The sequence below is a fragment of the Lampris incognitus genome, chromosome 13 (genome assembly GCF_029633865.1).
Source record: "Lampris incognitus isolate fLamInc1 chromosome 13, fLamInc1.hap2, whole genome shotgun sequence".
In the NCBI taxonomy this organism is placed as follows: Eukaryota; Metazoa; Chordata; class Actinopteri; order Lampriformes; family Lampridae; genus Lampris; species Lampris incognitus.
The window spans coordinates 10,911,238-10,926,264 of NC_079223.1; the positions used below are offsets into that span (position 1 = coordinate 10,911,238).

A 15,027-nucleotide genomic window follows, 5' to 3' on the forward strand; every position below is an offset into this window, starting at 1 on the left:
GATGTTGCACGTAACCCGTCTACACGGACTGACGACTCGAGTCTAATACGGAACAATGGTCTGAAGCTGGCTTGGCTTTGGGCCAGACGACTGACCAAACAAAATGGATTATGTAATGATGAACCGCCGGACGAGCTCAGGGTAAAATTCATATGGTAGAAAGTAGCCCGGTACTTTGGACTGCTAACTTTACAAATCACTACGAAAAGGCAGAAAACTTGATAGCTCGACGAACAAATAGAGGGGTTTCTCTCCCTCGAGTCTAGCTTGCTGAGGGTGAAATAGCTTTTTCCCCACAGCACGCGCACAACTGCCGCCATGGGCCATGCCTTGTAAATAGTGATCACTCACCCACTGATGGACGACCTGAGGGGGACCACCTGAGGGGGACCACCTGAGGGGGATGTCTGCCGTTCCCCCTTTCCCACTGAACACTGCCTTGCTGCACCTACACGTGCAGTACAGGTGTGCCATGGGTCTGGACAGTTTTATGCGCTAATGATTGGTAGGAATAGCTGTTGATGGACGTCCGGGTAGTGTAGCGGTCTATTCCAATGCCTACCAACACAGGGATCGCCGGTTTGAATCCCCGTATTACCTCCGGCTTGGTGGGGCGTCCCTACAGATACAATTGGCCGTGTCTGCGGGTGGGAAGCCGCATGTGGGCATGTGTCCTGGTCACTGCACCAGCGCCTCCTCTAGTTGGTCGGGGCACCTGATCCGGCGGCGGAGGTGGCGGCGGCGGCAGGGGGGGGACAGCATGATACTCCCACGTGCTACGTCCCCCTGGCAAAACTCCTAACTGTCAGATGAAAAGAAGCGGCTGGCGACTCCACATGTACCAGAGAAGCATGGGGTGGTCCGCAGCCCTCCCTGGATCGAAAGAGGGAGCGGAGTAACAACCGGGACGACTTGAAAGAGTGGGGTAATTGTCCAAGTACAATTGGGGAGAAAAAGGGAAAAAAAGAAATAGCCGTTGATGATATACCGATTTTAGGGATGCACTGATCACTTCCAGTGACACTGGTGACATCAGTGGATAATATTATCAGTGACACTGACTCCAAGTACAAAACCTCTAAGTATCGGCTGATACCGAGTACCGATACAATCCATTTCTTTAGCCGAGCAGTGACGACTTAGACTGTTAGTTTGGGGTCAATAGGGAAGATAATTGAGATAGAATCAGGGGTTTTTTCCCCCACCATTAAAGAAACACAGGCTTCCGTGTGACCAAAAAATGCAGTAAATCAGGTTATTTGGCCTTCATACCATGTTACTCATGGCTTTCGATGCTGGATTGTAGTCTTGGGTAAACTCTCCAGTGCAGATGCTCCACCTTAGCCGCGTATCAGCCCGATATCAGACAACAGCGTCGCAGCGTCCCTAACCGACGCATGAAACAGCACTGAAAGTCTTCAAATGTTGGGACTAACACAACGGAAGCGAAAGCTTATCATGAGTTAGGCACCGGGTGGCTTGTCTGGCAGGGTGTACAGCACGGGCTCAGGCCCGGTCGCGACGTCCCGGGTTCGAGTCCGACTTTGGACCCTTGTTGCATCTTATCTCCTTCTTTCTTTCTCAATTTCCTGTCGTTCTATACCGTCCTGTGTTTGAATAACGCCGCGACAGAATTAGATTTGTCAGACACATGTACAAAGTCGACGAGAATTATGTACAGACGTGAGAACCAGCCACGCTGACTGACCTGCTAGTGGCGTTAACGACTAGCAGACCGGCGCGTGTCTGCAGCTCCGACTAATTAAAAGCTGAATCAGTTCGCCTGCAAAGTAATTTTGGCCTACGCCCATTGTTGATGTCCCAAACACAAACAAACGACTATTGAGCGTTGTCAGACCACAATGGCCAAGATGAAAATTTGTAGCCTGGATTTACAAGGCTCGATCCCCAGTGCTTCAGAAATATCCTTGCAGCTTATCAACGGGCTTCTAAAAATGTCAGCTATGAATAAAACTTGCTTCCTCTCGCCGCCATTTGGAACAAATGCTTCTGGAACTTTCCTCTGCAAATTACGGGAAGACTTTCGGACACGAATGACGTATGTAAACCTTCGCGACGGTGTTCCGAGAACCTGTTCTTCCTCACTGGAGATAAGAAAGGAACCAGGACACTTCCTTCATAAAATCCATCCATCCATTATCTGAACCACTTATCCTGCTCTCAGGGATACTGGAGCCTATCCCAGCAGTCATTGGGCGGCAGGCGGGGAGACGCCCTGGACAGGCTGCCAGGCCATCACAGGCCCCCCCCCACCACACACACACACACACACACACACATACCTAAGGCCAATGTAGTATGGCCGATCAGCTGACCTACATGTCCTGGACTGTAGGAGGAAACCGGAGTCCCCGGAGGAAACCCACGCAGACACGGGGAGAACATGCAAACTCCACCCAGGACGACCCGGGACGACCCACCAAGGTTGGACTACCCCGGGGCTCGAACCCAGGACCTTCTTGCCACGAGGCGACCGCGCTAACCACTGTGCCACCATGCCACCACTTCCTTCATAAAATAAATGACCCGAATGCTTGTTATTGCGGTTGCAAAAAAAAAAAAACGAAACCAAAACGTCTGGTTCATATTCGTCGTTAAGGAAACTTCCTTGCCATATTCTGGTATTTACATGCACCCAGAAATTTACAAAGGCCAGAGGTCAGGGGCCAAGTTTAAACTCAAGTGTATATCAAGGTCCCCTACAGCTTAAAGGCTTGTGACTAGGTGATCAGTAGGACATTAAAACAGATTGAAAGATTGATTAAAGAGCAGAGAAACACGGGGCTCGCCGGTTCGAATCCCCGTGTTACCTCCGGCTTGGTCGGGCGTCCCTACAGACACAGCTGGCCGTGTCTGGGGGGTGGGGAATCCAGATGTGGGTATGTGTCCTGGTCGCTGCACTAGCGCCTCCTCTGGTCAGTCCGGGCGCCTGTTCGGGGGGGGGGGGATATAGCGTGATCCTCCCACGCGCTACGCCCTCACTGTCAGGTGAAAAGAAGGAGCTGGCGACACCACATGTATGGGAGGAGGAGGCATGTGGTAGTCTGCAGCAGAAGGGGCGGAGCACCAATCAGGACGGCTCGGAAGAGTGGGGTAATTGGCCGGATACAAATGGGGAGAAAAGGGGGGGGGGGGGGAGGCCGCGGCACCTCTGCTGACTTGACTTTCGGGACCCCTTACCGACGGACCACCGAAGGAGAAACTCTCTTTTAAGTGGCACCACATGACTCTTTCGGTTTGACAAACTATTAAATTCCTTTGGGTCGCGCAGTGTGACGGCTGCGGCGGAACGACATCATCGTCGATCAGCTCGGCTCCTTACGGCCTCGTTCTCCAGACGCCTTTCATCCGCCGCTGAGCATGACAACTTGTGTGAAATACGGGGAATGCTTCACGGCACAGGCAAGTACGGAAATTCCACCCAACAACATCGTCGGCGTTTTACGGTATTTTACTGCCCATTTGTGTTTTTTTGGTCTCAGTGTTGCGTTGCATTTATGTGCCCTGGGGTTTTATTTTTCTCCCCCGTTGTACCCGTCCAATCACCCCGCTCTTCCGAGTCGTCCCGGTCGCTGCTCCGCCCCCTCCGCCCACCCGGGGAGGGCTGCAGACTACCACGCGCCTCCTCCGGTACATGTGCAGTCGCCAGCCGCTTCTTTTCACCTGACAGTGAGGAGTTTCACCGGGGGGGGGGGGGGGTGTAGCGCGTGGGAGGATCACCCTATTCCCCCTCCCCACCCACCCTGAACAGGCACCCCTGACCAACCAGAGGAGGCGCCAGTGCAGCGACCAGGACACGTAACCCACATCCGGCTTCCCACGCGTCTGTAGGGACGCCCCGCCAAGCCGGAAGGTAACACGGGGATTCGAACCGGCGATCCCCGCGTTGGTAGGCAACGGGATAGACCGCTACGCTACCCGGACGCCCCCCGCCCTGTGTTTCATGTGTGCTAAATGTATGCGTCCCACTGCTGCGTAACCAATTGCCCCACTGGGGGCAAATAACGTTATTGACTGATTGAGAACATACGTTCTCTTCTTCAGCGAGTCTTCTGAGCCACAGCTCGTAAATAACGAGCTACGCTAAAAAGGGAAAAACAAAACAGCCCCTTGGGTGTCTTTGTGGCGTCGATGACTTCGCCAAAATCCAAAAGTTACCCGCTGCTGGTTTGAACGGACGCCATCCCTGCACACTGCCCATTAATGTGATGAAATGTTGTGTCAGGCAAAGCTAAAGACGCACCATGTGGAGCTGACACGAGAGCTTTAAAGAGGAAACGTCATGCGTGGTCCCAACGGCTGTCACAGAATCCATGCGAGCGCCGCAACCTGCCAACGTGTGGGCCCCAACCCGAGCGGGCCGCGCTGTAAACAAACCGCACCAGCAGAACACAAAGCGCCGCAGTGCATGTGTGCATCCGTGTGCACTCAGTTAGCAATCTGATTACCGTGAAGGCGGCAACAGGGTGGGAAGAGACACTAGCCAAGTCTCGCTGAGACAGGACTGTCCACAAACCACTGGCATTAACAAAATGCACCATTAAGGGAAAAGAAGGACAAGTCTGACTGAGCTAAGGGACACAAAGCAGAGTAACGCAACGCACACAAACACACCGACTGCTGAGGGGCCACTCGTTTGTTTCTGAGGCAAATCAACCGGGGCCTCTTATTTCACCGAGGGACCACTTTCAATCAGTCGAGGAAGTAGGCCAATGTCTGTGCCGGCCTGCGGGCTGCGAATCGAAATGACGGCCCAACTCTGACGATAAGCACGCGGCGACTTTAAGAATGGCTATGTGAATCGAAAAGAGACTAAAATGGCTGTTTGCATGATGTGTGTGTGTGTGTGTGTGTGTGTGTGTGTGTGTGTGTGTGTGTGTGTGTGTGTGTGGAGTCCAGTTAAGCACCGAGTCTGCATACTGATCCTAATCCGAGTCTCGTGATCCAGCTGCTGGTAGTTCACTGACAGGAACTGGAAAGGAGAGGGGAAGGGGGGGGGGGGGGCCAGGAGAATGCAGTGGCCTGAGAAAGGAAAAGTACTCGGGGGGGGGGGGGGGGACCTGAATTTTCTCATCTGTTGTTCACGGGATTCAACGTCCCTGGTACAACTTTCCCTAACGAAACAATAACGACAAAACGCAGCACAACAGCCATACTGTCATGTACAATCTGTGGTCCACACACACACAAAGTGTGTGTCTGTGTGTGTGGCTCGAGTGTATTTGTACCGTCATGTGCAAGTCGCCTTCGGCAAGCTAGGCAGCACACCGCGACAACTTGTGTTCCTTCAACAACTGCACGACACTCTTCTGCATCCGAGACGAGTAAACTGTGTTGGTAAGCTGCAGAACTAAGGGGTTCAACTTAACCACTTGTGACTCTTGATCAGAAAGCCTGTGGCGCCACGCTTCTTGCTGAGGGACGTAGCTTCGGGGCGGATGCGCTGAAGGATGTGGCCCCTGCAGCGCCACACAGGTTACCAGGTTATAGAGCGGGAACCTGCATCACGCCGCCACCATTTTTACTGCATCCGGAGGGGGGGGGGGGGGGACACAACAAGACATTCAAACGGTGGTGTGAAAACCCCCAAAACCTGATTATGGACTGCCCCCCTCGGTTTGACCCCTTAAGGCAGTGTTTCTCAACCCAGTCCTCAAGGACCCCCCCCCCCCCCCCATCCTGCAGATTTTCATGGTAACCCTGCACAGGTAGCCCCGCTTGCACTTACTCAACCAGTCATCTCACAGCACTCAATTATGCAAGGTGTGCAAACTCAAGACGTTCACTGCTGATTGGTTGAATAACTACAAACAGGGAACCTATTCGGGATTGCAAAGAAAATCTGCAGGATGAGGGGGGGGGGGGTCCTTGAGGACTGGGTTGAGAAACACTGCCTTAAGGGGTTAGAGGCGTGCTGGGCACGGGGACGGGGGCAGCCCACCTTCTCTGCAGATGTGCGCCAGCCCAAGTCTACTGATGCTGCTGCACATGTCGTGCTCCAAACCGGTGATGCGAACTGGTGTTTCACATCCGAGAGAGAGAGAGAGAGAGAGAGAGAGAGAGAGAGAGAGAGAGAGAGAGAGAGAGAGAGAGAGAGAGAGAGAGAGAGAGAGAGAGAGAGCACATGGGTGAGAGTAAAAGGGAAAGTGAACCGGGGGCAGATAAACGAGCCTACCTGCAGGTCGGCTCCCTGCAGTCTGCAGTCCATGTACTTCTCCCAGGCGAAGGACAGGTCCGTCTGCTGCGCGCGGGCCATGTCCGGAGTCCCCGAGTCCCTTCACTCGGGATCTTCCTTCAACTCCCCGACTGGACCCCTCCCCCCTCCAAGTTTTAGAGATTAAAAAGGGCGCGATAGGGGAAAAAAAAAAACCCCAAAACGTTGCCCACGTCATGCAAACCTGGTCCGTGTCCCTGTGACGGGAGCGCTGCCGTCCGGCGTGGCGTGGCGTCGCGGCTTTTCTCCCTGCGGAGGAAATAAACAAGACATCAGCGGCTCGCAAAGCATCGCCACACATTCACTCTCCGGGGCTCCTTCGGCGCAGACGCGCATCTATATAATATATAATATATATTTTGATTTTCTTCCTCCGTTTAGCAAACCAACTACCGCCGCTGTTATGAACTAGAAGGGCTGAGACGAACCGAGACACGGCGCTGGAAGAGTCCTAGCGGGCTAGCCATCTGACGGACCGGCCAGTCGGAGGGACCCCACTTCCGGTTTAGCACTCCGCCTTCAAAATAAAGGCGCCCGATTTGACGCCGCTGAACGGGCGATTTCCGCCAACATCTCCCAAGACAACGTCTGACACGACACGATAATAATGATAATAATAAAAAGATGTACGGTCACGCGCGGCCATTATAAACAATTACGCAAGAAATGTGAAGACCGTAAGACGACGTCAAATGAAAACTGCTTTTGATGACTTTGATGATGATGAGGACTGATGAAATTGACTTTTTGTTTTTTTTTAAACTTAGTCAGCCCATTTACCCAGTCGTATTATGTACCTATTCAGCAATTTATCCCAAAAAGAAAACTGACAAAAAATTTCATTTTTACATCAAGATCGAATCACCTTAACTTCCTCTAAGACAGCCAAGTTTTTGTGACTGGCTCACCAAGTCCCAGAGGGCGGGAGAGCTACATTCAATAATCAATCAACAATCAATACTGTCAGAAAATGTTTTGCATGATCCAGTCAAAGGACCATGCATGACTCCCTACATTTTAACTTGCTCTAACATATTGTTTTACTTGGAAATACATCAATTATGAAGATCCACCCTGAATGCCCTTTCACAGAAAAATTACACAGGGAGCTACTTCCTACAGACAAGCAGATGGAGATATTTTTTTTAAAATCACTGGGCCTTTGTAACACAACCTGAGTAAGCTTTGAATCCTACTCGTGCCATCTATGATAAGGGGTACAGTGGAAACCTGTATGTCATGCCCGCCAAATGCATGTTAACGTGCACTGATGCAAGCTGCAGTACTGCTGAGGAGATCCTTGACACGCCTGAGCAGCAGGTTAAAGACCACATGTGAAACACATTTAAAGTGAAGTCTTTTTCCCCTTCCATCATTTGAGGCTCTGGAAGAGCATGTTTGGCAGTGTTCTGTAGATGGTTTAAACAAAAAAAAAGAATACCTATTCAACCGTGATCGTTACAATATGTACGTTTATCTACTTGAACAAAAAACAAATCTGTTATGTTTGTGGTCTGAATTCAAACACAACAGCTGGTCCCATGTGGGAACATGCACCTAAGTATCCAAATAAGTTTAGGAAACACTGACCGCTAATGCATGTTGTAGCGAATTCGGGGGACAACGCAATCACAGGAACTGCCGCGGCCGGGGCGCGAACCCGTATCGCCCGCACCGCAGGAGGCATCGCTAACCGCTAGACTAAAGGGTCAGACCCGCCGGCCAGCGGCCAGCGTGTGTACTAAACCAGTGGTTCTCAACCTTTTTGGGGTCCTGGACCCCCTGCGTATTTTTGATCTACCCTGAGGACCCCTCCACCTGATCTTGGGGGAGGGGGGTTGCAATTTGATAGAAACAGTAGAAACTGCATTTTAAATTGCATTATAGCATTTATTCACTCTTTGGGGCAAAAATAAGAGCTTTCAGTTGTAACTTAGATATAGTTAACAAAACAGAATTCTTATGCAGTAACTTTCAGATATATGTAACAAAACAGAATATGTATTCAGTAACTTTCAGATATATGTAACAAAACAGAATATGTATTCAGTAACTTTCAGATATATGTAACAAAACAGAATATGTATTCAGTAACCTTCAGATATATGTAACAACAGAATTTTTATGCAGTAACTTTTAACAATGCAAACGGGAGCGAGATCTCTTATTAAAATACAATAAATTACACTTGTGAAACAGATGTAATTAGAGAAAAAAGTCCTGTTACCCTTTATAGTTTAGGTAGATAAAGGTCTCAGTCACATTTGAGTAAAATAATCCTATTTCTATAAATGTCATAGGATCTTTTTTTTAAAGATATTTTATTTTCACGGACCCCTTGCAATTACACCACGGACCACTAGGGGTCCGCGGACCCCCGGTTGAGAAACACTGTACTAAACCATGCACGGTACACTATATATTCCACGTGGGACACGCTTTTGTGTCTGAATTCGGATCACAGTATCACAGATTTTGTGGGGCTGTTAGAGTTTTCAAAACATGAAGAAATAGGCTCTATAATTTTTGTGTTTAATTTCAGCAAAAGCAGTTCTTGGATCATCATATTGACACGATTCAAGTAGATAAACGTGCACCTTGTATCTAACTAGTTTAAACAACGTGTCAATACCTCTAAAATACACCCAATATGTCGGCATACTCCGCGGACTATTTGAGGTAAAGCAAATTGTAGCGAATTCGGGGGACAACGCAACTACAGGAACTGCCGCGGCCGGGACGCGAACCCGTGTCGCCCGCACCGCAGGAGACATCGCTAACCGCTCGACTAAGAGGTCAGACCCGCTAGCCAGCGGCCAGCGTGTCTTCTTATCCATCCACGTTATATTACCCTCCTCCTTCGGGAAGCATGTCCCCGCCTCAGGGCGCATGCGCTTCCGATGGCCTTACAGTCGCTCCATCCCACTTCTGACACCAATGTAGCGAATTCGGGGGACAACGCAACCACAGGAAGTGCCGCGGCCGGGAAGCGAACCCGTATCGCCCGCACCGCAGGAGACATCGCTAACCGCTAGACTAAAGGGTCAGACCCGCCAGCGAGCGGCCAGCGTGTCTTCATATCCATGCACGTTACAACATCATTTCATCACAATTCAAGACACGTCGCGATAGAACTGCAGCGTTGCATAGCGGCGTCGCCGTCTGCGGACAGAGCGAGACAGAGACGCGGTTGTCGTTAAGACCTTAATTTTGAAAAACGAAGACCGGAAGCTTTGCAGAACACGTTCGCGCCTTCACGACTGACTTCGTATAAACAGTCACATAGGGGGGGAGCGTGACAGCGTGGACGTTCCGATGTGGCTACAAAGTGCCACGCTAATGTCGCGCGCGCTGGCATCGTGAATGGACAAATGCGCCGTGAGGCCGCGTCGTGGCGCCCGTTTGCGATCATCGGATCTTATTTACAGCGTCGCGTCGCCCACTCGGCGGCTCCGAGGGCTGCTCGGTCTGCTGAAACACTGCCCGCGGTATAGCCGCGTCCCTCGGGAGGCGGACACGCGTCGCCCCCCCCCCCCCCCGCATCAGCTGCCGTCGGCTTGCGCAGCCACGCGTATGTCGGCGCGCGACTGTGGCGCGAGCATGAACCGTTGTTCTGTTCGGGACCAACCTGCTCCGCAGCGGGTCCAGTCACCACGGGCTGCTGAAGGAAGGAGCCAGCCTCCACCAGGCGCCCGTGTGTTTTTGTGGCCCTCGGAGCTGTCTGTCAGGCGCCGCCCACTCGCCGCTCCTCCTCCCCCTCCTCCTCCACGCTAACTCAGCCTGAGTCATCCTGCGTGCCACTTCGCAAACACGGTTACGAACGGCAGCGCACGTCGCTGCTGCCTCCTACAGGCGGTTCGGGGGAACTGCTCTGATTCCCCGGCAAGGCCGCGCGACACACGTGAAACACCCCCGCCTCTCTCCTCTCCGCACAGCTGGAAGGCTGGTGTCCAGCGACACCGGCCTCTTGGCTCCAGACTTCCGTCCAGCCTGAAACGGGCTCACAGCTTCTGTCGGTGACTAGCTCACTTCAGTCAAGAAGGACGTAATAAGCTTTCCTTCTCACGCATATTTTGATCTCAAGCATGACTGTTTCACTTCTTTTTTGTGTGAGTGGCATCGTCCGGTGAAAGTGTAATTTGAATCCTCCACTACCCCCCTCCCCGTTGGGGATCCGCCGATTGCACACCCACACGACCTGCACCCATGGCTATGATGGGGTTTCTATCTAGTGCTCCAAGATGCCTGTAGGCCAACTGCTGACTCTCTTTGAAAGCCAACTCTGAATAAAAACATCTGTGTGATACAAATGTAGATAAACAACACAGGGAAGTGGTATTTGTAAGAGAGCAACATCTATTCTGAATGAAGGGCAAAAATGACTTGCACACAGCCCCATAAGCTACTTATCAGCCCTCTCGGTGTTGAGCTTTAGACTTTGATGCCAGTTGTTTACTCTTCATTTAGTCAGAGGATCAAGATTTCTTTTCCTCCAGCAGCCTCAGTTCAACTCTGCAAACAATGCTGACAATGATTTCTGGAGTTGTACATAAGAGAGCGATGAAGGTTGCAGACTCCGACACTGCAAAGTACGTTAGGGGCTGAAACCAAATGGAATCCAAATGAGACGGATTAGAGATCTCTTGTCAGTATTGTAAACGCAGTAAGGCAACTAACATAATGAGACCCAACCACCCGCCCTCCCGCCAGGGCATGTGGGCGGTGCTGGGAGGCAAGACGCAGCTGGGAACCTGCGTCTCACCATGTATCACCTACTTTCCAAAGGGCAAAGACTGAGGCGTTTCCTCAGGCAAAGCTTCATGTAAAACCAACTACACGTTGCCCGGGTCCAGACCTTTGAATCCGAACACTCCGCCGAGCTGACTTGATTCTTCTGGTCTGGCATCTTGAAACGAAACAGCGGTTTCTCGGTTGAAAAAGCGATTATCCAATGAGCGTCGTGGGGGGGGGGGGCTATTGATTAGCCAATCAGCGTCATGGGCGGGACTAACGCCGTTGTCAAGCTATTGTAGAGAATTCGGGGGGCAGTCGCCACAGCCAGGACGCGAACCCGTTTCTCCCAGTCGACCAAAGGGTCTAACCCGTTAGTCAAGGACCAACGTGTCTACCCATCCATGCACGCAACACTAGTGTCAATTTGCGTATCTTCAACCCTGACAAGTAGTCGAAAACATTCAACACAAATCCCCCCAGAACCGATGGGAGAATTACCCCGACATCTCAGAAACGTTCTCTTAATGGCCTCTCTTTCAGGTTTGGGCTGGTGAAGAATAGCGCAACGAGGACGGATAGACTCGCTAGCGGTTAACGGGCCGGACCTTTTAGTCGACTGATTAACATTGCCGCCCGTGGTGCAGGAGACACGGGTTCGCGTCTCGGCTGCGGCGGTTCCCGGGCTGCCCCCTGAACCGGGGGAGGGGATCGCTCTGACCGTCGGCGGTTCTGCGCTGGGGAAGCGCAATGGCTGATGGGAGTTAGAGTGAAAATTGTGTTTTAACGATGTTGTAGTGATTGTTGTGTTGTTTGCTTGGGGGTTAGACTCAGACTCAGAGACGGGTGTCTGAAATTCAGATTTGACCAGAAACGTAAAGCGCTTTGACTAATGTGGCCTGTTGTGACCTCGGGCGGGGGGGGGGTCACTGTGTAAATAGTTCTGGGCGGTGTGTAAATAAAGGAGCACTCCCAGGGTAGTGCGGTGTATTGGGCACGGGAGTTGCGATTGAAAAAAACATCTCTGCCTCTTGGCTCATTCTTCCACGCCGGCCCGCCACATGGGTGTCAGAAGTGGGATTTCGCTAAAGAATGGAGAGGGAGATCCAGAGACACTGAGCAGACTCGTTGGCATTTGGAAAACCTGGCGTGGCAAAAGACGAAGCCCGCCAGAGAGTTTAGATTTTTTTTTTCTAATTCTTTTGAGAAGTTTTTCAGCCCACCCTGACACTCCAGTGTACCGCGGCTCCACCGCCCTCTAGAGGCCAGGAGGGCCAATACAGGGGAACGCCTGCTGCCCGCCGCCACCAACCGCCCCCTAGAGCCCAGGAGGGCCAATACAGGGGAATGCCTGCTGCCCGCCGCCACCAACCGCCCCCTAGAGCCTAGGAGGGCCAATACAGGGGAACGACTACTGCCCGCCGCCACCCCATAGCGGCCGAGAGGGAGGCTGTGCATAGAACGCCAGCCAAGCTGCCCAGGTACAACAGGATGACACAGCTAGAGCCGCACCTCTCGCAAGTCCAATTAATGGCATGGCACAGCGGATGGAGCAACGAGGAAGCTGCCACCCATCAGGCTCTGGCGTTGGAGGGGAAAGCCTTTACAGGTGCTCCTCGACCTAGCCCCAGCGGAGCAGCGGGACCTCCAAGCCCTGACCATGGCGCTGGAGAGGTGATTCGGGCAACGACCCTTCACTGATCAGAGCGGGGAGCAGCTAGCCAGCCGCCGCCGCCAAGAGAGAGCCTGGATACCTTCGCCACAGACGTGCAGGAACACGCCCAACGCAGTTACCCGCAGTTCAACGCAGCCGCCCAAGAGGAGCGTGGCCCTCCACGCTTTCCTGCGGGGGCCTCACGCCGGAGCGGTTGCGCCGACGTGTTCGCCTCGCCATGCCCCAGTTTCTCAGCGAGGCTCTCCGCGAAGCTGAACGGGCCGAGGTGGTACTCTCCACGCGGCTTGCCCAGCGGAAGTTAGTTAATGGTCATGGTCAATTTGCATATGAAACCGATCGTTGGTTTCGGTCGTTATTCCGCTGTACTGTCTATAAGGGTGGGGGTTCCCGCAGTCAGTTGAGACCAGTGGTGGATCTAGAGATTTTTTCCTGAGGTGGCAAAGGGGTGGCAAGACTGTGTCCCAGAGGTGGCGGCTGCCACCCCTTGCCACCCTGTAGATCCGCGCCTGTGAGGGGGAGGGGGATTCTAAATCGGCGACTTCTATTTGAGACGAGTTTGGTGCGGGTCTCATTGACCTTCACCATGCATGTACATAAAATACACTTTAAAAACATATTATCTGATTTATAAATGGGGTGGCAACAGGGGTGGCAATACTGTGTCCCAGAGGTGGCAGCTGCCACCCCTTGCCACCCCGTAGATCCGCACCTGTGAGGGGGAGGGGGGATTCTAAATCGGCGACTTCTGTTTGAGACGAGTTTGGTGCGGGTCTCATTGACCTTCACCACGCATGTACATAAAATACACTTTAAAAACATATTATCTGATTTATAAATGGGGTGGCAACAGGCCCTTGCCACCCCTGTAGATCCGCCCCTGGTTGAGACTGCAGAGGTCACTTAGAGACGAGTTTCTCCCAATAAACGTTGTGTGCAGACGAACTGATTCAATATTCTGCGGTTTCTTTACCTGGCTTATTGAGCCCGCGTGGAGACGCGATGTCCTGACGCTGCTTTAGGGCCGACTAGACCAGCGTTACAGAGACGACGCTGTTTTCGTGATGAGCGTACCTTACGCCTTGCAGGCAGAGCTGAGGGCCTAAATATCCCACCAGCTCCTCTCCGTCCCCGCCCCGGAAGAGAGGCCAGCTCCTATCTGGCGACGGCTGCTGTGGGTTTGGCGCATCTTTGAGTGGAGAAACGTGCGCATCGTCTCTCTCTGTTGAATAATCCTTGACACACAAAATGAACATTTCCCGACCGTCACATCCAGTTGACGGCTCGTTGGGGGAAGAGGACTGGCATCCAAGACCAGAGCTCTGGTTTGGTTTAGAGAACTCATTAGGCTGCCCATGACACGTAGTAGTTGCGCATGAATGTAAACACTTGCCCTTAAGGCTGCTTAGACGCAGGGCAGTGAAACGAGAGCGTGACAGTTTAACGAGTTTGAGAGGCACTCTTAAGGCGCCACGGAGTCATCCTCTGACGTCATGCGTGTCCCCCCTCCTGTAGGCGTGCCCGCGGAGCTGCTGGTCGTCACTTTGTTTATTCTCAAATCAAAAAATCCAGACGTGTGCGTTATAACAGAGACTTTGCATGACATATTAACGCCACGACGGGAACATAAACGCGTTTTAGGACCGCTAGTCATCATGGGAAGAGGGATGAAGATGCGTCATGAGGCGTCGATCTGGAGTAGGGAACGAAACCCATCCCAGGTTCCACGTCGTCATCTCTCTGTGCCGAGTGTGGACCAGTTATTCAGCAGGCTCGTCTGATGTAGGAACGGTACACAGCCTGCGGATAAGTAGCTGAAATCAGAGGTGTAAAAACCCGGTCCAGAAAGTGAAAACCCTAACCGTGTCTTCACTCCACCCACATACTAAACCATCAGATTGCACTGACTAGTTTCCCAAATCAGCTGGTTTGATACATGGATGGAGTAAAGACACGGTTAGGGTTTTCACTTTCTGGACCGGGTTTTTACACCTCTGGATGAAACACCACCTTTAATCCGCCTCAGCGAGGACATTTATAAAGTACGGTAAAAGGCTACAACACATATAGAACCGCTATAATCTACAAAATATTATGAGTAACAACACTTATAAAAATATGGAATTTCAGTGTGACCATAATCAATTTAATCAATCAATCAATCAATCAATCACAAACGAAACAAAATTCATATTTGTAAACTGAAATCCTTTAAATACTGTTGGTAAATAACACGTGATGTTTTTTCCCCCACTTCTATGCCATCGGTGTGTGTGTGTGTGTGTGTGTGTGCGCGCGCGCGCACGTGAATTAATTGCAAAGCGCTTTGAGTTGCAGCCAGAAAAGCGCGAGCAAATGCCGCCCGGTTATCTTGACCGAGTGCATATTA

At 51.8% G+C, this 15,027-nt stretch overlaps 1 protein-coding gene across 3 annotated transcripts in view; it reads right to left on the bottom strand.

The window, feature by feature from the left end:
* lyst (lysosomal trafficking regulator) overlaps nucleotides 1-9,923 on the bottom strand; it is a 106,747-nt gene extending 96,824 nt beyond the window's left edge. For 2 of the 3 annotated variants that reach the window (XM_056291395.1, XM_056291393.1), the window contains exons 1-2: nucleotides 9,864-9,923; nucleotides 6,197-6,484 (exon numbers count right to left, since the gene is read on the bottom strand). In XM_056291395.1, the coding sequence (XP_056147370.1) occupies nucleotides 6,197-6,277 (81 nt within the window). In that variant the 5' untranslated portion in view covers nucleotides 6,278-6,484; nucleotides 9,864-9,923. Of the gene's footprint in view, nucleotides 1-6,196; nucleotides 6,659-9,863 lie in introns of those variants that run through there. The other variant, XM_056291394.1, reaches the window with a different exon arrangement.
* Between the last annotated feature and the right edge of the window lie 5,104 nt (nucleotides 9,924-15,027).